General features: G+C 41.1%; 1 protein-coding gene across 24 annotated transcripts in view; it reads right to left on the minus strand.

Annotated features, from left to right (window-relative positions):
• The window catches only part of LOC105494777 (microtubule actin crosslinking factor 1), a 390,378-nt gene that overhangs the window by 145,864 nt on the left and 220,939 nt on the right, over positions 1-23,575 (minus strand). For 18 of the 24 annotated variants that reach the window (XM_071095727.1, XM_071095735.1, XM_071095721.1 and 15 more), the window contains 9 exons: positions 22,854-22,961; positions 22,561-22,659; positions 21,221-21,373; positions 20,832-20,920; positions 18,229-18,364; positions 8,988-14,444; positions 8,450-8,599; positions 4,648-4,863; positions 4,412-4,561 (listed from right to left, as the gene is read on the minus strand). In XM_071095727.1, the coding sequence (XP_070951828.1) occupies positions 4,412-4,561; positions 4,648-4,863; positions 8,450-8,599; positions 8,988-14,444; positions 18,229-18,364; positions 20,832-20,920; positions 21,221-21,373; positions 22,561-22,659; positions 22,854-22,961 (6,558 nt within the window). The remainder of the gene's footprint in view (positions 1-4,411; positions 4,562-4,647; positions 4,864-8,449; positions 8,600-8,987; positions 14,445-18,228; positions 18,365-20,831; positions 20,921-21,220; positions 21,374-22,560; positions 22,660-22,853; positions 22,962-23,575) is intronic. The other 6 variants (XM_071095748.1, XM_071095752.1, XM_071095747.1 and 3 more) reach the window with 2 other exon arrangements.

Consider the following 23,575-nt stretch of genomic DNA (forward strand, 5'->3'; position numbering starts at 1 on the left):
TACTGGATCTCCATCACTTTGAAACTGACAGTAGATCAATTGAGAGTAGTCAATCCTGCAAAGTAGGCAGAAAGGGCTTCTTGAATATTTATCATAATGTTACAGTAGGTAGTTAGGCAGACATGAGCAGGGCATGAGAGGCCCTGCCCACCTCCACATTACCTGATGGTCACCTCCAAGAATGTCAGGTGACCATCAGGTGATGGTCAGGTGGTTGTTCAACCATCTCTCTAAAATAATAATTGGTTATAGTCGGCAACAGAGAAAGGCATGCTTTTAATAGATAGAAAACACGTAAAGCTGGTGATTAGCAGCTTACTGATAAGATCTCAAGAGCTGGGCAAGTGGGCTCAAGCATGCACACTAAGAGGCAAAGTGGCGGTGTTTAAATCGGTATATGAACTTCTCCTAGGAACGCTCGACTGGTAAGGGAAAAACGCCTCAAGTGAGCATGTATACAACTTCAGTAAACACACTGCGCATCCGACCCCTCCCAAGTGCTGGCAGGTCACTGCACATGCAGACAGCCCACCCCAAGGGAAGAACCAGGGGAGGAAAAACATAACCCCTTGAAGCATGCCAACATATAAAACACAAGTCAAAGGACAGACAGCACACTAGGATCTCTCAAGTTGCCCGTTTGGCTCTCTTCCAAGTGTGCTTTACTTCCTTTCATTCCTGCTCTAAACTTTTTTTTTTTTTTAAGACTTGGTCGCACTCTGTCATCCAGGCTAGAGTCCAGTGGCATGATCTCAGCTCATTGCAATCTCCACCTCCTGGGTTCAAGCGATTCTCCTGCCTCAGCCTCCCAAGTAACTGGGATTACAGGCACCTGCCACCATGTCCAGTTAATTTTGTATTTTGTTTTCAGTAGAGACGGGGTTTTACCATGTTGGCCAGGCTGCTCTTGAAATCCTGAACTTCCGGTGATCCTCCCGCCTTGGCCTCCCAAAGTGTTAGGATTATAGGCATGAGCCACCATGCTCAGCCCTAAAACTTTCTTTTTTCTTTTTTTGAGATGGAATTTTTTTTTGAGATGGAACTGCCCTCTTGTTGCCCAGCTTGGAGTGCAATTGTGCAATCTCAGCTCACCACAACCTCTGCCTCCCGGGTTCAAGAGATTCTCCTGCCTCGGCCTCACGAGTAGCTGAGATAACAGGCATGTGCCACCACGCCCGGCTAATTTTTTTTTTTTTTTTTTTGAGACGGAGACTTGCTCTGTCACCCAGGCTGGAGTGCAGTGGCACAATCTTGGCTCACTGCAAGCTCCACCTCCTGGGTTCACGCCATTCTCCTGCCTCAGCCTCCCGAGTAGCTGGGACTACAGGCACCTGCAGCTGGGACTACAGGCGCCTGCCAACACACCCGGCTAATTTTTTGTATTTTTAGTAGAGAAGGGGTTTCACCGTGTTAGCCAGGATGGTCTCGATTTCCTGACCTCGTGATCCGCCTGCCTTGGCCTCCCAAAGTGCTGGGATTACAGGCGTGAGCCACCGTGCCCAGCCCTAAAACTTTTAAATAAACTTTCACTCCTGCTCTAAAACTTGCCTCAGTCTCTCCCTCTGCCTTATGCCCCTTGGTCAAATTCTTTCTCGTGAGGCGGCAAGAACCGAGCTGTTGCAGACTCACATGGATTTGCCGCTGCTAACAATAAGACAAAACTTCCTTCCTCTGTGAACATAATAATTTAGGAAACTATCACTGGGAAAACAAGGCTCAGACTGTTGTTCTCTGCCGACAAGAGGATTCATATGTTATAACTAGGGGAGGGCACCAATGTATGACATGCTCTATGTCTCTATGTTTTTATATCTCATACTATGTCATGGGAATTTTTTTCATGCATGCTTCTTTGTAATATCTTAGCAAAGAGATAAAGCCTGAATAAAGTCTGAAACTCTCTCCCTCAGTGATATCTTTGGATAAAGGGTATAAGAAAAGGAGGCCAGTCAACTCTTGCGTGATAAAGAGGGATGAGATTGTGTACAGGGTTGATCATGGACAAACTTTTATGTCTGCTTCTCTTAAGACTGGGGAAGAGGAAGAAGATAGAACAGAAGGAGGGGTCATTTCTAGTTCTGTTCTGACGTTCTAAAAAGTTGAAGGAGAGGGATCTCTCTCTATAGCAGAGGGTTGATAAACTACTGTAATACCTGATATAATCTTAAATAGAACAAAAAAAGAACAATATTTGGGAGAAAACTCTCTGGCTCACATGTATCTCATGGTCCTAACTTTTCTCTCATTGACTAATAAAAAGAATCAATTAATCTGGGGCTTAAGAAGAAGAAAAGCATCTCTCTAGAGCAGGGGGGTCAACAAACTATGGCCCCCAAGCAAAATCTAGCCTGTCACATGTTTTTGTAAATAAAGTTTTATTGGAACATGGCCATAGCCATTTGTTTATGTAGCTATGGCTGCTTTAATTTTGCGTGATTGCAACAGAAATAGGTCTTTTGCATATGGTTCATAAAGCCTATGATATTTATTATCTGGCCCTTTATTTAAAAAGTTTGCTGGCCAGACACTGTGGCTCACGCCTATAATCCCAGCACTTTGGGAGACCAAGGTGGGTAGATTGCCTGAGGTCAGGAGTTTGAGACCACTCTGGGCAACATAGTGAAACCCCACCTCTATTGAAAATACAAAAAATTTTAGCCAGGCACGGTGGTGTGTGCCTGTAATCCCAGCTACTTGGGAGGCTCATGCAGGGGAATGGAGGTTGCAGTGAGCTGAGATCACACCACTGCACTCCAGCTTTGGTGACAGAGCGAGACTCCGTCTCAAAAAAAAAACAAAACAAAAAAAAAGTTTGCCAACCCATGCTCTAAATAACCAATCAAAAATTCTCCTGAGTTCAGCCATGGTGGAAAGCACTGCAGCGATTTCACAGGAACTTAGAAATACCATCTGACCTAGCAATCCCATTATTGGGTATATATCCAAAGGAATGTAAATCATTCTATCATAAAGACACATGTACGTGTATGTTCCGTATAGCACTATTCACAATAGCAAAGATATGGAATCAACCTAAATGCCCATCAATGGTAGGCTGGATAAAGAAAATGTGGACACCACATTTTATGGAATACTATCCAGCCATACAAAAGAATGCGATCATATCCTTTAAAGCAATATGGATGGAGCTGGAGGCCATTATCCTAAGCAAACTAACACAGGAACAGAAAGCCAAATATGGCATGTTCTCACTTATAAGTGGAAGCTAAACAAGAATACATGGATACTAGGAGATGAACAACAGATACTGGGGCCTACTTGAGAGTGAGGGGGTGGGAGGAGAGACAGGATCAGAAAAAATACCTATTGGGTACTGTGCTTATTACCCAGGTGATAAAATTATCTGTACATCAAATCCCCATGACATGCAGTTTACCTATATAACAAACCTGCACATGTACAAACAACAACAAAAAGATCTCCTGAAACTGGTATGTGTGTGTGTGTGTTTGTAGGATTGGATCTTGGTCAAAAGAGAAACAAAGGATGGATCCTAGATGCTCATTTATAAAGAGAAGATGAGACTGATAATAACAGGTCATTCTGTAGACGGTATCTCAGAGAACAGCTGAAGGGAGAAATGATCATAATCACAGAAGCTCCAGGGATATGATCTCTTTTTTTTTTTTTTTTTAGACGGAGTTTCATTCTTGTTGCCCAGGCTGTTGTGCAATGGTGTTATCTCAGCTCACTGCAACCTCCGCTTCCCGGGTTCAAGCGATTCTCCTGCCTCAGCCTCCTAAGTAGCTAGGATTACAGGCACCTGCCACCCCGCCTGCCTAATTTTTTTGAATTTTTAGTAGAGACAGGGTTTCACCATGTTGGCCAGGCTGGTCTCGAACTCCTGACCTCAGGTGATCCATCCGCCTTGGCCTCCCAAAGTGCTGGTATTACAGGTGTGAACTGCCACACCCAGCCAGGGATATGATAATTTAAAAACCTAAACATAGCTGACTTTCTTGGAAATTTATCTTTCTAAGAAAGATAAATGGCCAGGTGCAGTGGCTCACACCTATAATCCCAGCACTTTGGGAGGCCGAGGTGGGTAGATCACCTGAGGTCCGGAGTTTGAGACCAGCCTGACCAACATGGTGAAATCCCGTCTCTACTAAAAAGTACAAAAATGAGCCAGGCGTGGAGGTAGGTACCTATAGTCCCAGCTACTCAGGAGGCTGAGGCAAGAGAATCACTTGAACCCGGGAGGCAGAGGTTGCAGTGAGCTGGGAACGTGCCACTGTGCTCCAGCTTGGGCGACAGAGCAAGACTCCGTCTCAAAAAAAAAAAAAAGAAAGAAAGACAAATATGGATACTGGTTTGCCTAGCAGGAAAATAAAATTGATATAACTCAAAGGACGAAGAAAACATGCTTGAGAATGGGTGGAGAGTTTACCTCATATTGTTGGAGACAGCGGTTCAGGCTGTCAACATCTGTTTCACTGTTAGATCCCTTGCTGTTCAGAATAAGAATGGTATTGCCAACCCAGGCTCTCAGATCTTGAAGTCTGCCTTCTAGCTGTGTGTGCTGATTTAACACTTTAGTCTAAGAAATAAATGGCAAATCACATTATGAAAATCTCCCAGCCACCCAGACTTTGTGAGCTTTTATGAATAAAAGCAAAATGCTACCTTTTCTATTTCCACAGCATTCTGGAAGTGGAGTAACCTGGAATTCCAAGTGTCACTCACAGAACTGAGAGACTTCTGAAGATTCTTGGCATCTTTCTCTAGAGCCTTCAACAGTTGAGCAGGAACTTCTTGAGGTTGGCTGATGATAATTTGATTCACACACTCTAATTCCTGACTGACCAAGGTGGTCAGATCCTTTAACTCCCTGTCTAATACCTGAGGGAATAAAGTGGAGTTACCTATAAAAGCAAGACTAGAAACCCTCTGGGAATCAGCTGTGAACACATTTCTCTCTTACCCCATGTCTACACACATTTTAGGGCTTAGAAAATGTTTTTATGTACTTTCATTAATTTACTTGGTTCTTGCAATCACTAATTCATGAGGTAGGCAAGGTAGATGTTATTGTTCTGGATTTACAGAAGAGATGTCTCATTGCTTTAAAAAAAATGTGAACAGGCCGGGCGCGGTGGCTCAAGCCTGTAATCCCAGCACTTTGGGAGGCCGAGACGGGCGGATCACGAGATCAGGAGATTGAGACCATCCTGGCTAACACGGTGAAACCCCGTCTCTACTAAAAAATACAAAAAACTAGCCGGGCGAGGTGCTGGGCGCCTGTAGTCCCAGCTACTCGAGAGGCTGGGGCAGGAGAATGGCGTAAACCCGGGAGGCGGAGCTTGCAGTGAGCTGAGCTCCGGCCACTGCACTCCAGCCTGGGCGACACAGCGAGACTCCGTCTCAAAAAAAAAAAAAAAAATGTGAACAGTGTTCAAGGTCACCCAGCTGGTAAGAAGTACAGCCAGGATTTGGATTCAGGTTTTCTGACTCAGTGCAGTCTGCTCCCTCCACTGTAACTTGCTGCCTCTCTGAGAGTATCATTATGCCTTTCTCCAAGGAGCAGCTGTGCAGAATTAATGTGCTACAAAATAAACCCAAAGGATGACTCTTCCACTCTAAATTCCAGGGTCATGGAACCAAAGAACACAAAGCTATCCCCAACCAGCTTTTCCACTCATCTAGTCTGTAATATTCTGGTCCTCAACAGTGAAGCCAGAAATAAGCTGTGGAAGAACTTGATATAGTTCTTTGGCGCATCATCCTCAGCCCCAGTTCAGCCATCCTACCCAAGGCCACACACTAGATACTGAGAGAACCAGTAAACCACTACAATCTGTCTTCATTGTGACTCCAATCCTATGACAACTCTTAACCTCCAATTTCAGTGAAATAGCCACTCTTCCTCCCTCTAAAGGCTGACTTTCTATGTTTTTAGGGGACTGGTTCTATCAGTTACCACTTCCTCTCTCTTCTAACTTCAAGTTCTCTTTTTCAATTGGTTCTTTCTCCTCAGTCCAAAACCCATTCAAAACATTCCTTTCAATCCATCTCCTTCAAGTAGTGTCCCACCTCATTCCTTGCCTGTACCTAAGACTTCTGGAAAGAATGATCTATATTAATTGTCTCCACCTTCCAACCTCCCATTTATTCCAGCTGCAAGTTAGTTTATATCCGATCACTCCACTGAAACTGTTCAAAATCATCAATAACTTTCAGGAGCTGAATCTCCCCTTGAGGCCTCATTGTACTCAATCTCCCTGCGGCAGTTACTAGGACTGACTCCTTCTCCTTTGGTTTCTGTGAGACAAGTATTTCCAGGTGTTCTTCAGAGATCTCCAGTTAGACTTTTTCAATCTATTTTATTTTTTGTCCTTTAAATGGTAGTGCTTTCGAATATATTTTTCTTTCTGGTTTTTTTTTTTTTTTTTTTTTTTTGAGACAGAGTCTTGCTCTGTTGCCCAGGCTGGAGTGCAGTGGCATGATCTCCGCTCACTGCAAGCTCCGCCGCCTCCTGGGTTAACGCCATTCTCCTGCCTCAGCCTCCCTGGAAGCTGGGACTACAGGCGCCCGCCACCACGCCTGGCTAATTTTTTTGTATTTTCAGTAGAGACGGGGTTTCACCGTGTTCACCAGGATGGTCTTGATCTCCTGACCTCGTGATCCGCCTGCCTCGGCCTCCCAAAGTGCTGGGATTACAGGCATAAGCCACTGTGCCCGGCCCTTTCTTTTTTTTTTTAAGACAAGGTCTTACTCCATCTCCCAGCCTGGAGTGCAGTGGTGCATTCATAGCTCAATGAAACCTCAAACTCCTGGGCTCAGGCAAATCCTCCTGCCTCAGCTTCCTGAGTGGTTGGGACTAGGGTGTACACCACCAGGCTTGGCTAATTTCTTACTACGTTGCCCAGGATGGTCTCAAACTCCTGACCTCAAGCAATCCTCTTGCCTTGGCCTACCAAAGAGCTGGGATTATAGGCATGAGCCACTGTGACTGGCCCTGAGTATGTTTTTCTTCCTAAATAGTCTATTTTGTCCAAGTTTCTTTTTCTTTGTTTTAGCCTCTCCTTTTGTATCAGAAGCTTTCTGGATGCTCAAGTGGAGAGTAATGCCCTAAAAAGCAGACTACAAACTCTACTGGCTGTAGTCTTCACTGAGGGTGATGGAGTTGGGCTATACAGTTGGGAAACCACTTATATCAGTACCATTAGGTCTTCCTCCTTGGGCTGGTCAAACCATAGCGGGAGCAAGGATATAGCTCAAAATTCAGTATGTATGTGAACTTCCAGTTAATCCTACTGATTTCTGTATGGAATATTTACCTTCAATAAATGGCTGCTCTCTCTAGTCAAGAGACACTCTGAATTACTTTCCTCAGAGGATGAACATCCAGTCTTCTGTTAGTGCACGGCATGAGCAGTTGCCAGGCTATGTGAAGTAAGTTGAAAATCTAAAGGTCTAATTGTTTCTTAAACAGACTTTAAACCAATTAGAAGCCCGTTTGCATATCCACTTTCATCTCTTTCTGGTGCTCCCAATTTTTGAGGTTTTGGGGAGTTCTGTAGTGTAAATCAGGTTGTTCCTTAGCTTCCTCCACTGTAAGTTGAGGATCTGGTTTACTCTAGCTTGCTAAGGTAGTTACCTCCTCATCTATCTGCTTTCTAACTTCTAAAATTTTACTGTTGTTTTCTCCTTTCTTGTTCTTTATGAATTTACGTGCTTAAAACACAAAAAACCTTTTTCCTGATGTCTTAGTATAGTTTTAGGAAGTAAGAGAGATTAACTTATATATCTAACCTACTGTTTTAAGCCTCCAACATTTCTTGTTTGAATTACTGCAATAGTTTCATAACCAATCACTCTGCCTTTGAATTTACCTAAATCAATCCAAAACCACACAGATAACAACTGGTAGGGCCGGGTGTGGTGGCTCGTGCCTGTAATCCTAGCACTTTGGGAGGCCGAGGCAGGTGGCTTGCCTGAGCTCAGGACTTTGAAATCAGCCTGGGCAACTGGTGAAACCCCATCTCTACTTAAAAAAAAAAAAAAATTAGCCAGGCATGGTGGCGGGTACCTGTAGTCCCAGCTATTCGGGAGGCTGAGGCAGGAGAATTGCTTGAACCTGGGAGGCAGAGGTTGCAGTGAGCCAAGATCACGCTACTGCACTCCAGCCTGGGCGACAGAGCAAGATTCCATCTCAAAAAAAACAAAAGCAAAACAACAACAACAACAAAAAAATTGGTAGTAATTACATTCATAGCCAAATCCAAGGTCTGTTAAAGTCTATACTTTATAAATCTTATCCAATCTATCCAAATGTGGCCCATCTCATAATTATCTGACAAGGGTCTGAGATTGTTTACCCTAGAACAGAGTGCAAGCAGGTCCTAGTAAGTCTTGAAATCTTCAAGGAAGATGGAGGCAGCTATCTTGAAGCTGATGTCTGTGGTGGAAGTCCCTGGGAACCTACCTTGGCCTGACACAGCAGATCCTGTAGTTCTGCCAGGTTTAGTTCCAAAGGCTGCATCTGTCTGGTCCTCATTTCAATGTTCCGTAACAGAGACAGATAGGATACTAGCTTTTCATCATGTTCTAAACAGAGTTGCCGGGTAAATACATTCTGTGGAGCCAAAAAGAAAGCTGACTCAGTTCTGACATTCTTCCTTAGAGAGCAGAAGCTCAGAGCTATCAATCTACAAGCATCATTTTACCAAAATTTCCAAAAGTTATTCTGATTTTAGGTAGCATCATCCTAGTATTTCTATTAGCTTGTTTCTATTTAAAACCCTTGCAGATTTCAGAAAGACATTCAGAGCCAATGCCTAATTTTTCAACAACTTTGTTACAAACAGATGATGATAAACTAAGTTATATCTTAGAGAATCATCTAGTGCCTTAAAATGTATATAGGTATACAATTATACATATGTAAACTCTGTACCCAGTTAAGAATTTTAGCATTAAACTAATTATATCTTTAGGGGGAAAAAAAAAAGCACACCACTTACTTGTGTTGCTCTGAAGGGCTCTGGGTTTACACCTCCATTTCCCTTTCCTCCAAGTGTAGTCATGAAGGGAGTTTGTTCAATGCCAGGGCTTTCTCTGACCTTTTCCTGTGGTGTCTTCTCTGTCTTCACTGTAGAGCATACTGTTAGGGACATTGTCTTTTCTTCACTGGTCTCTGGAACAGTAGGACTAATGATGGCATTCTGTTGCCCTGTATTCTCTTTCTGAGACACTCCTTTGAATAGTTTCTCTGGAAGAAAGGATCCCAAGACTCTGGAACCTCTCTGAGTCACTATGTCCTCAATGGATCCTGCTTGCAGACCTGTAACGTTAGGGTTTGCCATTTCTAGAAATTTCTCTCCAGTTATTTCCTGTGTTGCTATTTCAGATTTGAGAGTTCCACAAAGTTTATCATCACTCTTGCTGCCCTGATGATGAAGGTCTCTTCTGTCTGAGAATTCTAGATAACTGACTTCTTTTGAATCTGGTCTAGAAACTGTAATTTCTTCCAATTTGAGACCTCTTGCTGGGTCAAAGGATACTTCTTGGTATGACTTTTCTTTACATTCATTAGATGAGGAAATGAGATGTTTGGTTTCCTTGGTTTTAGAAGTAACACAGGAATCTTGATGATAGTTGGTCTCCCGTCTGGTGGTTCCTTGGAAAGACCTGTCTGTTTTGGAAATTTGGGATGAGCCTGTCACTTGGGCTTTTCCATCTGATTCCTGGTAGTGCAATCCTTCAGGTCTTGGGGTCATAGAAGGGAATGGTTCACTCTGGGCCCCACAAGCAATTTCTTGAGATAAGTTTTCTTCTGGTTTTAAAGTCAAGCAGAGACTTAAATTGTTTACTTTTCCTTCACTGGCCTGTTTAGAGCTGAAGAGTGTTAAAGCATCTAGATGTTTTACAGAAATTCCTTGAGGTACCACTTGGGAAGAAGAGTCTTCAGTTTTAAAAATAACAGAAAATCCCTTTTCTGTATCAGCTTCTTTCCCTTTTTCACTTGAGGTCATTTCCCTAGGCTGGCTCTTTATATGGGAGTCATGCTCATCTCTAATGGCAGCTTCCTGATACAACTTTTCTTCAGAAAGAAATGCTGATTTGCATGTTCTGATGCTTTCTTCTACAATCACCTCCCTCTTCTCCCTCTTACTTTTCACCCCAGCATTCATTGGTTGCTGCAAAACCTGCTCACTCGGCAATTTGCCTGATGTTTCACAATATGTTTCTTGTACTTCCAAAATCACTTCCCCTTGATTTTCTCTTATTTCTTCAGAATCTAGACATGAGGTAGACTGCTTCATATGAGAAATAATTTCTATTTTTGTCTCTGCTTTTTCCTGCTCTTCATTTGTGTCATTTCCCATGTTATTTCTAGCCACTTCTTTGAGTTTAAAATCACAAACTTCAGAGTAAGTATGTGTCAATGACACTTGGCCCAAGGATTCACCTTTAAGATTATGAGGATTTATGATACTGATAAATTCTTTAGCATCTGGAGACATTCTTGGCTTATGTTGATCCTTGCACCTAAATTCCTTTAAGGAAATTTCCCTGCTCTTTTTTGCCTGCTCCCCATCAGAAACTCTCACTTTAACCTTTTCTTGTGCAGACTGATTTTCAACTTGAAGTAATCTCTCACTCTCTTCTACTTTATTACAACTCATTTCAGCAGTCTGATTACAAGCAATTAACATATCCTTTCTTAGAGATTCATTTTGCAATGCACACACTTCAATCCCCTCTTGCTTTTCAATCTGAGCCCTGTGATCGCTGAACTCTGAAGTATCTATTTGGATCATATTTGCCAGTTCAGGACTGATCAGTCTTTTCTCAATAGCTTCCGCTAAAGTCACTCTCTGATCACTAAATATGTCAACAATTCCTCCATTTAACACCTGATGAGATGCAATAATTCTGACCATGTTTTCATCCACCAGTTCCTCTTCCAAAGCTGATGCCAATGTCAGTCTTTTTCCAGTAGCAGTGTCTATGATTCCACCAGTATTTGCCTGGGCTTCCAGAACCTTCAGCGTAGATGCAAAGTCTACTTTTCCAAGCTGAATTGCTTGAGACAATGTAAGCACTTTGTCGCTCACTCCATCTTTAATGTCTGAGAAGGGAATTACTTCTAGATATCTCTGTCCAGATTCAATATCAATCTTACATTTCTTGACTAATTCTGAGTAGGGGACAATTCTGCAGTTCTCGGGATCTACAATGCCATGCATCATTCCTGGAGACAATACTGCTTCATTAGTTAACAGTCCTTCTTTTTTAGCTTCTGCCAAGGTCAATCTCTGACCAGAAATGAGATCCACAAAGTTTCCACTAAAGGCCTGAACTTCCTGGATTTCTCTTTTCAGGTCTGGGGTAATAAGATCTAATTTTATGGCTTTAGGGAGGGAAACAGTTTCCTTTGTTTCAGGATTGAAAATCTGATGGATGTTTAAGTTTTCAACTCTTTTGAGTTTCTTGGCTAAATCTTCACCAATTAAGCCATGTCTGAAGGCATTATCAACAGAAAGTCTCATCCCAGATATATGGTGAATGATACCTCCATCTAGCACCTGCTTAGTCAACAAACGAATGGCCTCCTCTCTCTCCAAAAGACCTCTGTCAATGGACTGCACAACTGTTAAAGGGGCTTTACTATCAGGGTCTATAAGTCCTGTTGTTTCCATTTGTAAACTAATTAATCTCTCCCTAACTGTTTTTTCAGCATCTCTACCTTTGGAAGCTTTCTCCAGATTTATAAGCTCTGGCTGGTCAGCAATGTCCACCAAGCCAAGAGTTGAGGCCAAAGTTACTGAAACTTTTTTGCCTCGTTTCAGATCAATAATTCCACCAGTCACCACCTGCCTCTCTAAAATTCTGGTGGCTGTTTCCTTGTCAAGAAGTCCAACCGTAACTGCATCCTTTACAGAGCATAGTGTGTGGGTACGGGGGTCTAAGATACCACTTATAGCTTTGTCTGCCATGAGGACATTATGTAATAATTTCTCATCCATCAGACCTTCATTAATGACTTCTTCAGTTGTCAAAGACTCACACGTCTGAGAGTCAAAGAACCCCTGAAACATGTTCAGCTTCTCCATAAGCTTCACGGCAGTGTGACTTGGCACGATGCCTCGGGATATTGCTTCATTTAGTAAGAGCTTTTGACCTGTTTGTTCATGAAAGATACCACCATCTAGTAACTGTGCAGATAACACATTTAAGGTAGCTTCTTCAAGCAATTCTGATGGATGACTGTAGGACAGAAAAGTTTCCCTGCCATTATCTTCCTCATTGGTCTTTTCTAATATCATCATACTACCACCTGCGATGTTCTGTGCTTCTTGAGTTTCTTTATGGTCATCCTTAGCCAAAAATGTTTTCTTTAACATTTGCTTTTTGTCCAGAGGATGAATGTTCACATCAGTTTCAGACTTTAGTTCTAACTTTACACCTAGAGTTTTCTTTACCTGAACTTCTGACTTTTTGCTTTGGGGTTTTATGTGAGATCCTCCAGTTTCATCATGAATATATTCAGTCTCAAGAGTGTGTGCTTGTTCATTCTGACATGTAAAAGAAGTGTTTCTGAGAGGCTGATGTTCTTTCTTTGGTGTTTCAACAGAAAAAAGATCTTTGTCAACCACCAACGGCACACCTTCCGCCTCCGCAGGAGGTACAGTCAGGAGGTGTCCCCTGCTGGCATTTTCTTTGATAGACACTGCTGTTTGGTCTTCCCCTGTGGTATCTATCAACTGCCTTTGTACCTCTAATTTGACTTTATTTATTACCTTCAAAGAGTCAACATTTGAATTTCTCTCTTTTTGTTCTACAAACAGATCCTCTTCAGGGTTCTCCACAGAAGAATCTTCTGTTTCTACAGTGGTCTTTTTGCCTTTTTCTGTAGTGCAATCTTCCTGATTGGGATATTCTTTGTTCTGAGAAGAAAACTGGAACTCAGGCAGCCTCACAGTCCACCCATCGCTGAAAGTTCCTGAGATTTTCACATTAGCTGACTCTTGCAATCCCTCAGGAGTTTTTTGCCTTTGATGTCCAATTTCAACCACTTCTGGAGGACTTGTTTGATACTTGTCTCTGGATGTTAGTATCTCCATCAGCTCTTTATCTAACAGAAGCAGCCTCTGTCCATTTTGTACATTAATATAGCTGTGAGTCATCAGCTGGAACAACAGATTCTCACTCTTGCTTGCTATGGCCTTAGGTTGGCTCTTGCTGCACGGCAGAACTGCTGCTCCATGATTAATATTTTGTTCGGCAGAGTCTGCTAGTTGCATGTGGGGCATCACATCAGGTATACAAATTGATTTTAAGTTATTGGCAAGATCTCTGTCCAGGATACCACTTTCTATTGCTTTCTTCCAGGACAAAATCTCTGTGGTTGCTGGTAGAAACAGAGCCTTAATGTGCTGTCGGTTACTAAGGATTTTATGTGCTAGTTCAGTAGACACAATACCTTGTTCTAGGGCATCTGTAATTGGGAGGATCTCTCCAGATTCAGGCCACAGCAAACCCATGAATGACCAGAGGGACTCCAGAATCACAAGGGCGATCTTAGCAGCTACTAGATCATTGCTCACTGCTTCATTTATTGTTAGCCTTTGCCCTGTGACAGTGTCTATGATGCCTCCTGTCTGAAGCTGCCTTATAAGGATACCACAGGCCATATCTTGGTCAATCAAATTATGTCTTACAGCCTCTTCCACTGTAAGTCTGTGTCCTGTTCTTGGATCTACTATGCCACCAGCAAAAAGCTGAGCTTCCAGCAACCGGACAGTGACCTGCCTATCTATCAGCCCTTCCTGAACTGCACGGAAAATGCTAACCTTCCGGCCTGATTTCAAGCTCACCATTCCCCCTGCCAATTGTTTGACAGGCAGTAATTTGAATCCTGATTCCTGGTGGACAATACATCGTTGCATCAGATCCAGTAAACCAATTTTCTCAGCTGTGTTAGGGTCTATCAAATTCTTGGATGTTCTAAGATGAGACTCTAACACTGAATGAAGCCATGCAGAAATGAGGCCTTGATGAAAAGCCTCTTCCAGATTAATACAGTTCTCACTAGGGGAAAGACTGAAACCTCCAGTTGCCAGGTGAGCTTCTAAGATTTTCAGTCCAACTCTCTCACTGATTATTCTCTTCTCAATTGCTTCCACCACAGAAAGAGGGCCTCTGCTCTCAGTAAGCCTGCTTATTAAGGCCAGGGCATCCTGTAGCTCCCGGAGCTCCTGGTACATCTGGGGATTAATGAGGTTTCTGGCTAGGCCCTCCTCCAAAGAGAGGTTTTCACCAGTCTCAGGGGCAATGAGGCCAGACATGATAACCTGAGATTCCAGAAGTGCAAGGCCTGTGTCTTGGTCAAGGAGGCCCTTTTGCATGGCTTTGAAGATAGGAAATATCTCCACTGTGCCTAGGTCAATCACCCCAGCAACTGCTCTGCAATCCTAAAAAAAAAAAAAAAAAAAAAAAAAGGAAAAGAAAACTGAATCAGAGCCAATGGCAAAGCACAACTATTGAAAGGAGTCATTCAAAGAACTATAGTATTTAGGCCAGGCATGGTGGCTCACGCCTATAATCTGCCCGAGGCGGGCAGATCATGAGGTCAGGAGTTCGAGACCAGCCTGACCAACATGGTGAAAACCCCGTCTCTACTAAAAATACAAAAATTAGTTGGGCTTGGTGGTGCCTGCCTGTAATCCCAGCTACTCAGGAGGCTGAAGCAGGAGAATTGCTTGAACCCGGGAGGTGGAGGGTTGCAGTGAGCTGAGATTTTACCATTGCATTCCAGCCTGGGTGACAGAATGAGACTCCGTCTCAAAAAAAAAAAAAGAACTATAGTATAAGCCCCAACATGTAGGAAATATTCTGAAGCAAGCCACCCAGTGTTAATAATAAAAAAGAGTTTTTCTACACTGCAGAATGTTTACTAGACCAGAAGTTCCTAGATCACTTGAGAGATAGTGGCATTAAGCATATCTGAGTGACAAGCTCTACAGGGTGGCAAGCAGTGAAAGTGATAGGATTTAATCTTATTTTTAAGACCAAATCATCATAAAGTTTCTTACAGACGCATAACAGTTCCCCCAAAGTGAGAATTCAACCCCATAAAACAAGTTTTTGCTGTTGTAAACCACACAGAAGACTCTGGAAGTAGCAATTCCCTGCTGATGAGCATAGCAGGACTGGTCCACAGAATAAGAGGGATTTATGCAGTCCAATAGCTCCAGAACAATTGTGCATCCCAGTAAACAGGCCTGTGTATATTACTCAAGAAAGTATTTTAGCCACTGGGATACTCGCATTCTTGGACAATGCTAGCTTCTCCCAAGGCAATGGCTCTAAATTAAATTAGTTCTAGGACTTGGAAGTAGCAAGACAAGGAAGAAACAGATCGGGAACCCTTGCCTACGGAACCACTAGTAACTTTTCTTCTGGTCCAGGCTAGAATGGGTAGCACAATAACCATGACTACAGCTGTCACTTATTATTAGATCTATTGAACACTGACATTTAATTCTCACAGTAATCCTATGAAAACAATTGTTTGAATCTTTAGTTTGAAGAAATGAAAATGAGGCACATAGTTTAGGTAACTTGTCCAAGGTCACAAAACTAGTAAGTTCCAGAAATAAATCAAGGTCTGACTCTAAATCTTGTATGCCCTCCCAGAGTCAGACCCAGAAAACTATAAAAGACAAGTACAGTAGAGTCACATCTTAACACAGGAGTTAGGTCCTAAGGTCAGTGAATAAGGCATATACGCTGTCAAAATTACTCTTGCAAATCCTAGAAAGAGCTCCTAAAGAATTCTCATTTTGAGATCTTTTATCACAGAATAATACATTCAGATTTTAAATTATTTAAGTGTTTAACCACTTAACAACACTTCATCATTTTTATTACTCTCCAACTTTTCAGCTCTTATTTATGTTCACTATTTTCATTTTCTGTATATAATTTTATCTGTCCCTCTTTGGTCAGTGCTACTTTCTGATTACTTATTTAACTCTCTACCTTATTGATGGAGGATCTTGTGGAAGCAATTTCCAATTACTTCCCTGCCTCCTAAATAATAGCATTCCATTTTACCTCAGTGAGTAAGTTCCATAAGAGCTGATCCATTGCCCATGAAGGTCTAGGAGCAGTAGCTGTCATTCAATAAACATGGGACGAATATGGATAAGTAATAAGGAAACCCTTAAAATCATTAAACCATTTCCCCTCAGATTTTAGAAACACGCACTGAGGATTTCAAGCTTGATGAGGTGCATACAATAAGAATACAGTATGGACAGCAAATAAAAGAACAGTATATTTGGTTCTCATCTCCATTTCTACATATGTATTCAATCAATGGAATAACTGACAGACTTCTCCACACTAAAGTATTATTTATTCCCTATCCCCTTGTTTTCTGACCAAGAAGAGAAAGTTCAATCTGTATAATTTAAACATATATATTATGCAAATTCCCTAAGTGTCTGTTTTAAAGAAATTGAAGGAAAAAGTTCACTGGAATGTGATACCTGAAAAATTTCAAGATACCTGAAAAATTCCTTTTAGAAAATCCATGAAAGACTATTCAGAACAGACAATATGACAAAGAAAAACATTCCTTTGAGAACTTTTCATTTCTTTTGTGAGATTCATGGAGTCTCAAAAATGCTGACACTGAAGAAAGGCCTGGAGTCTAGCCAAAGAGAAAAGTCTACAATGTTACTTCCAACACCCTCACAATTGGAGAATAGGCAGGAAACACTCAGCTGGGAAAAAATCCAGAGAAACTCATTTCTATCCTACCAAACATGGACATTCTGACCTAAACAAGCATTAAGAGACAGAAGGAGAGGAGGAAAGAAAACATAAAAGGCTTCTACTTACCAGAGTTGCAGGGCACTCCTCAGGCAGATAAAAGATAGAGCCTTATGGAGCAGCTCAGCCGTATCACACACACAGTGTAAGCTTGGTGTTAGCGTCCAGCATGCGACTGTTTGTTTTTGCAAAAAAGAACCCCAAACAGGTCGTCCTCTTTTCCCTTTGTGCATTTGTGCTTAAACTCCAAAGGGTTAGTGAAACTTGTAAGCAAGGATGTCAGTTAATCAGAACAATACTTCACATGAAACACACAAACAGTACAGGAGACACATCATGCTCAATGTAGTGGTGCTCAGCAGCTTGTCTTTCTTTTTTTCTTTCTTTCCTTTTCCCCCCTTTTTTAACCTTTCAAAATGAGAACTGGATGTTCTCAGCAAGCAATTGTTAAAACTTTTCACATACTCCCTTATATGGTGAAGCAACAAGCCACTGGAAGTGGGCTACCTTAAATGGAGAATGTTATACTAGCACTTTGTTTTTGGAAATATACCATCAAATCATTGCTAGTTCTGTCTTATGGTCTTTACAACTCCAGCTCCTGTTGCACAAAATTTATATCCAAGGACCAGAATCAAGACATGCTTTGTCTGAATATCATTTTGAGCATCATCTGGACCAAATTTGACTATCACATGAGCTTAATTTTGGCCTGCCCCACATAAGTTGGCCATTGCTTCACAACATAGGAAATAAGCAGGCAAACACACATATATATCCCAGAGACACATGTATATATTATGATAAGTGTACACACACGCACAGGTATCCAGGAAGAACTTAGGACAACCAGCAGGAAATATGATGACTTTCATATGGTCCAGGAAATGAACATGGAGGGGAACTGGTAAAGATGCCACATGATGAGATGACTATGGGTGAGGGGAACCAGCGTCTTAGTCAGTGAAACTACTCTACTAGTTTGCTTTGGAACTTAATATTTCTCATTGCCTTAGTATGGAGGGAAGAGGTTCACAGGTTTTTCTTTCCAATATCCAGAACTCTTGGCTATCAACTTTCATGTGACAATGCCACAAGGGAGTATCTTACTGCCCTGTGATCATATACAATACAGAATTTATGTTCTCCTCAACTGCTGTCTGCCACAAAATGGCATAAGACAAAAAAGGTGAACCAGGTCTAAAGGGTCAGCTGTGTCTTCTAGTGCTTTTGACTGACCAACACATCATGGAACCCCAGTAAAGAAACACAAGACACATGGCTGCTAAGGTGAGGTTAAAAATTAAGTCGCATTGGTCATGGAAAGCTAGTGATCATGACTCTGAATCAGCAAAGCTGCTTTCATACCATTCAAAAGGTATCCACCCAATATTTGGAGATGAAAACTAAAAGTACCTTTTGTTCTGTCTGGTGAGCCAACTGGCTCTGAAGCTGCTGAAGCTGATTTGCAGAACCATCACAAAGGTCATGGTAAGCCTGGTTTAGGGCATTCAACTGCTCAGATATTTGTTTCTTCTCTTTTTCTGAGAGCCTGGAAGATGAAGCATTAAAGTTTTTTTAGGGAAAAAAAAAATCCTCAAACTCTGCTCCATTGCTTCAAAATTACTACTTCTTCATCTTGGATGGATGATCTTCTTCCATATTCATGGGAGACTCTGGCATTTCACTCAGTTTTTCTGTCTATCTCAGATCAAGTCACGGTTCTTGGTGATGTCAGTGCTATGTCCACCCCATGCTTGTAGTTCAAATGACCTCATCTCCACTTTAGCCCCACCTACAAACGTCAAATTTAGACCCTTCTATCATCTGAAATTATTCTGCTTCTGAAATCTTAGACTTCAATAATCCACTATATGATTATAACTCTACCTTCCAGTTTTATCTTTCTTTACTCCTTCTATACCTATTTTCTTTTTAAAATAAAATATTTAAACAGGCAGAAGAATATAACAAATTCTCATTTACCTGTTATCTAGCTACCCAGCTTTCACTTCACGATTTACTATTTTACATATGCGCTTTAGGCCCTTTTCTTTTTCTTTTTCTTTTTTTTTTTTTTTGAGATGAAGTCTCACTCTGTCACCCAGGTTGAAGTGCAGTGGTGCAATCTTGGCTTACTGCAACCTCCACTTCCTGGGTTCAAGTGATTCCCCTGCCTCAGCCTCCCGAGTAGCTGGGATTACAGGTGCCTGCCACCACACTGAGCTAATTTTTGTAATTTTAGTAGAGACAGGGTTTCACCATGTTGGCCAGGCTGGTCTCAAACTCCTGAACTCAGGTGATTCTCCTGCCTCAGCCTCCCAAATCACTGGGATTATAGGCACGAGCCACCGCACCTGGCGGCTTTAGACCCCCCCTTTTCTAAGAAATAAGACATTACAGATATAATTAAAGCCCACTGTATATTTGTCAACGAGTCCATTCCTTTCCCTTTCTTCCCAAAGGTAACCACCTCTTGAATCTGATGAATCCTGCAACTTTCTTTTTTCATTCCACATTATGTTTCTGAGAATGAACTCTGTTGATTCAAATGGGAACTATCATCAGCTCATGGATATGTCCTAAGCCTTCCTTAACACCTCTATTTCCTCTTATTCTATCAGTCTTCTCTATTAAGTTTCTTTTCTTCAGAGGCCAGACCCCACAATCCACATTCTTAATCAGTTCCCTACCATTATCCTTGCACTCTCCACTGACTAACCTGATAAATGTCCAACCCCCAATCAATCAAACCATCAGTCTCTTCTGCTCCTACACTAAGGCTGCTAGGTAAATCCAGTTAGAGGAAAAAAAAAAATTCCACAACCACATAGAGAGAGCCAACTGGTTTCCAATCTCAATTGGGCCACAATATTTCCTGACAATCCTCTTGTAAATTCCCAGCCAAGTTCTTCTTCCTTTCTCCTGGACACCATCCTTTCAACAAACCTTTCTGCCTATTTCAAAGAGAACATACAGACCACTGGGCACTAATTCTCCTACTTTCTGGCTTCAGTCCTAACAAATTTACCTCTATCCATACCTTTCTTAATCTCCTTTCCCTCATCTCCACCTCAGAAAAAAAGTGGCCTCAATTTCCTGTTTAAGGTTGTACTTTCTAATGATCAATGAGTTTCATCCTCTTGCATGTCCACTGGGACCTTTCTCTAATTATTTCCTTCCCTTTGTCCTTAGACTTACTCCAAAACATAGTTAATTCCATTGTAGCTTTTAAGAAAACAAAACCTTCTTGATCATATACTCCATTTTTAAATATTGACTCTATTACATTTTTCCTCTCCTATGTCCTGGCTTCTTCAAAGAGCAGTTCTGTTTCACCTTGCTTGCCTCCAATGTGCTCCTCACCATACTAAATCTGACCTCATGCCACAACTTGTCACCAGAGGCACCAGAGACTTCTAACTTGCCAAATGTACAGATATTATTCAACTTTTCTTGACTTCTGAACTTCTCTCCTTTTTGGAACTCTGTTCTTTCTTGGGTTCTGAGTTATCACTCATATTTTCCTTTTCCTTCTCTGAGGCTTCCTCAACAGGTTGAGAAGCCCCGAAAAACCCTTTGGAGTAATCTACCCTCATGCTTTCTAATACGCCGATAATTCAAATCTCTGTCACTTTATGTGATAATTTTTAAGTGTAACCAAACCCATAGATTCATTATCCTTAACATCTCTTGAATATTAGTCTCTTCATTTCCATTCCTCGTCATTTCTTGCCTACATTATCAGAATAGCCTCTTAACAGGCCTCTCAGCCTCTATTCTCACTACATGTCCTTTCTTTATATAACTGTTCTAGCAACTTTTAAAAGCAAAACACAATCATGTTTAAAATCTCTTCCCCTAGCCAACAAATTAAATGCAAACTCCTCAGTATGAACTACAGGGTCCCCCATAATCTGACTCTTGCTGCCCTGAATTCTCCAGTCTGAAATCTCATTACAGCCATAAGTTTTAGCCTGATAGACCAGATGTGCCATAATCTCTCATTTAATACTCACTTATGACCATGCTTGGCCAAGAAGATCTGTGATGTTTTAATAGCTTCAGAGACTTGTTCTTTCTTTGTTGTCAGCTCTTCTGCCAGAACCTACATGGTAGAAATAAAGAGAAAAGGCTTTAAAACCCAAGAAATAACAGTCAGAATTTATTTAAAAAATTGTTTTAATCCTACAGAAAACATGCAGCTTAGGTCAAATTATCACCAATGAGCTACAGCTGATAAAAAGGTACAAGAACAAACAAGATGGCTTCTTAAATTTCTTTAAGTTAACATTTACTTAGGTAGCAATCACTTCTGGAATGGCCCACATGTGACTTCTACTATTCCACCTAATGCATTAACATGTATTATTCTACCCAGATAAACAGAGATGGACCTTCCTCTCACCTGCTGTTCCAAAATAGCTTTTTCAATGTCTGTTGATTCTTTGGTCTGGGATGAGGTAGCTTTTCCTTGTGTATTCCTCGCTAGAGTAGACACCCAGCCTAAAAGTTCTTTAACCTTCTCCACATGTTCTTGTTTCTCCTCTTCTACCACTTTCTAGAATAGGAAATAGAAAATCAATATTCTAGCAATGTCTTTTATTAGGCTGGCATGACTTCAGATTTTCTTAAATGAAGTCTTCCTAAAAACAGATACAAAAGTTACCTAAATAAGTAGGCTGTGAAAATAACCCCAAGTATAATTTAGCCAGGCTACAGTATTGCTCACAGGTGTTTGTGAGCTGAATTTGTTATACCTAGGTTTAATACCATTCTGAAAAATACAAACAAATATAATAGGCACTCAATAATTACTTAATGATTTTTTAAAAAATCTCTTCACATATAGCATCTTACTCATTTTCATAATTCTTAGGTTTACAGGTGGATCTGTAAGAAGAGAAGAGGCTGAAGCCTACTGAGATTATATTATGTAGGTATGGATATAAAGAAAGTCTTGCTAATTTAAAAAGCAAAAGATGGTATGGTTAATGTTTTAACAGTTTTTCTTTTATAAGAGAGACTGAATATGCAGAAACTTATTTTACAAAGACAGAAGATTTTTATAATTACAAAAAGATGACATGCTCATTACAATAAATTCAAACAAGTCTAAAACACACAATTATGTAATTTAATCTTATTTCCACAGAGATTTGGTATAAATGCCTACAAACTTCTTTCTATGCCTTATTATGTCTTTGTAGTATACAGTTTTGTTTTTAATGAAATCATAATTGTACATAGTATTCTAACTTCCTTGTCTCTCAAAAATTATATAACAATTTAATTGTATAATATATATTACATATATAACATATATAATTTTTTGCTGGTTTTAAAAAATTTTTTAATTTTTGTGGGTACATAGTAGGTGTATATATTTATGGGGTACATGGGATATTTTGGGCTTTTTTTTTGAGACAGCCTATTGCCCCGGATGGAGTGCAGTGGCACAATCATGGGTCACTACAGCCTCAATTTCCCAGGCCCAAGTGATCCTTCCACCTCAGCCTCCCAAGTAACTGGGACCACAGGCATGTGCCACCATGCCAAGATAATTTTGAAATATTTTTTGTAGAGAGGGGATTTCCCTATGTCACACAGACTGGACTCAAACTCCTAGGCTCAAGTGATCTTCCCACCTCAGCCTCCTGGGTACCAGAGACTACAGGCACACACCACCATGCTGGCTAAGCTGTTTTACTGCACTTTCAAGATAATATTGGACCCAATTGTCCTCACCTCCTCCTCCTCCAGACGCCGGAGTGCATCACTGATGTATTTCACGTGCTGAGTTGTTAAAGTCACCAATGCTGTGTAGCGAGTCCTTAAGTCCATGAACTGTGGTTCAAAAGAACAATTTAAATAAATCATCTGCCAGAAAATGAAATGTAAATAGTTGAAAATAAGAGGAAATGTTCATGGAGTCACATGTTCACCAGAAAAGTGAGCCCTAAATCAAAATATAAGGCCCAGGCAAATGAATCTTTCCTTAAGGGAAGGCAGTGGTGTATTTCCTTCCGCCACCCTCTCACCTCTTGAGTGATGGCATCTGAAGAGGAAAGCATGCGACGGCGCTTGCCAGGGGATTTCTGCTGCGATTCCACAAAGGCCTTGTATGTCATCAGTTGCAATTCATAGTCCTAGGAAAGGATGAATTTCACTACAGTTACTCAGGGTTTTATAATTCACATACATCATGTAATAAATCATAGCTTTTTATTGCTAGAAGCATTTTGGTGACCACTCAGGCTGGAGGTTAGCAAACTTTTCCTGTAAAAGGCCAGGCAGAAAATATCAGGCCATACTATATATGTGAAAGCAGCCATAGGCAATATATAGATGAAAGAGTGTGGTTGTTAGAATAAAACTTTACTTATGAACACTGAAAACTGAAGTTCATATAATTTTCACATCATAAAATATTATTCTTTTGATTTTCTTTTCAACCTTTTCTCATTGGCCATACAAAAACAGGTGTGTGGACAAGATTTGGCCTGTGGGTCATAGTTTGCTGACCCCTTAGTTGCAGTCTGACCAACCCTTTCATCTCATCTGTGGGGAAAGTGAAACCCAGAGATGGGATGTGAATTTCCCTAATTAACTAAGTGGGTAAGTAACAGAGTCAAGATTAGAATCTTAGTTTTCTAATCCCTAAACCAGTGTTGTCATTTTACCATATTATTCTGCCACTTCCTCTGCAACCCTGCAAGTTCTGCCCTAGTCTACTTGCTTCTTCTCTCACATGAAGTAGCCT

The sequence above is a fragment of the Macaca nemestrina genome, chromosome 1 (genome assembly GCF_043159975.1).
Source record: "Macaca nemestrina isolate mMacNem1 chromosome 1, mMacNem.hap1, whole genome shotgun sequence".
Lineage (NCBI taxonomy): Eukaryota > Metazoa > Chordata > Mammalia > Primates > Cercopithecidae > Macaca > Macaca nemestrina.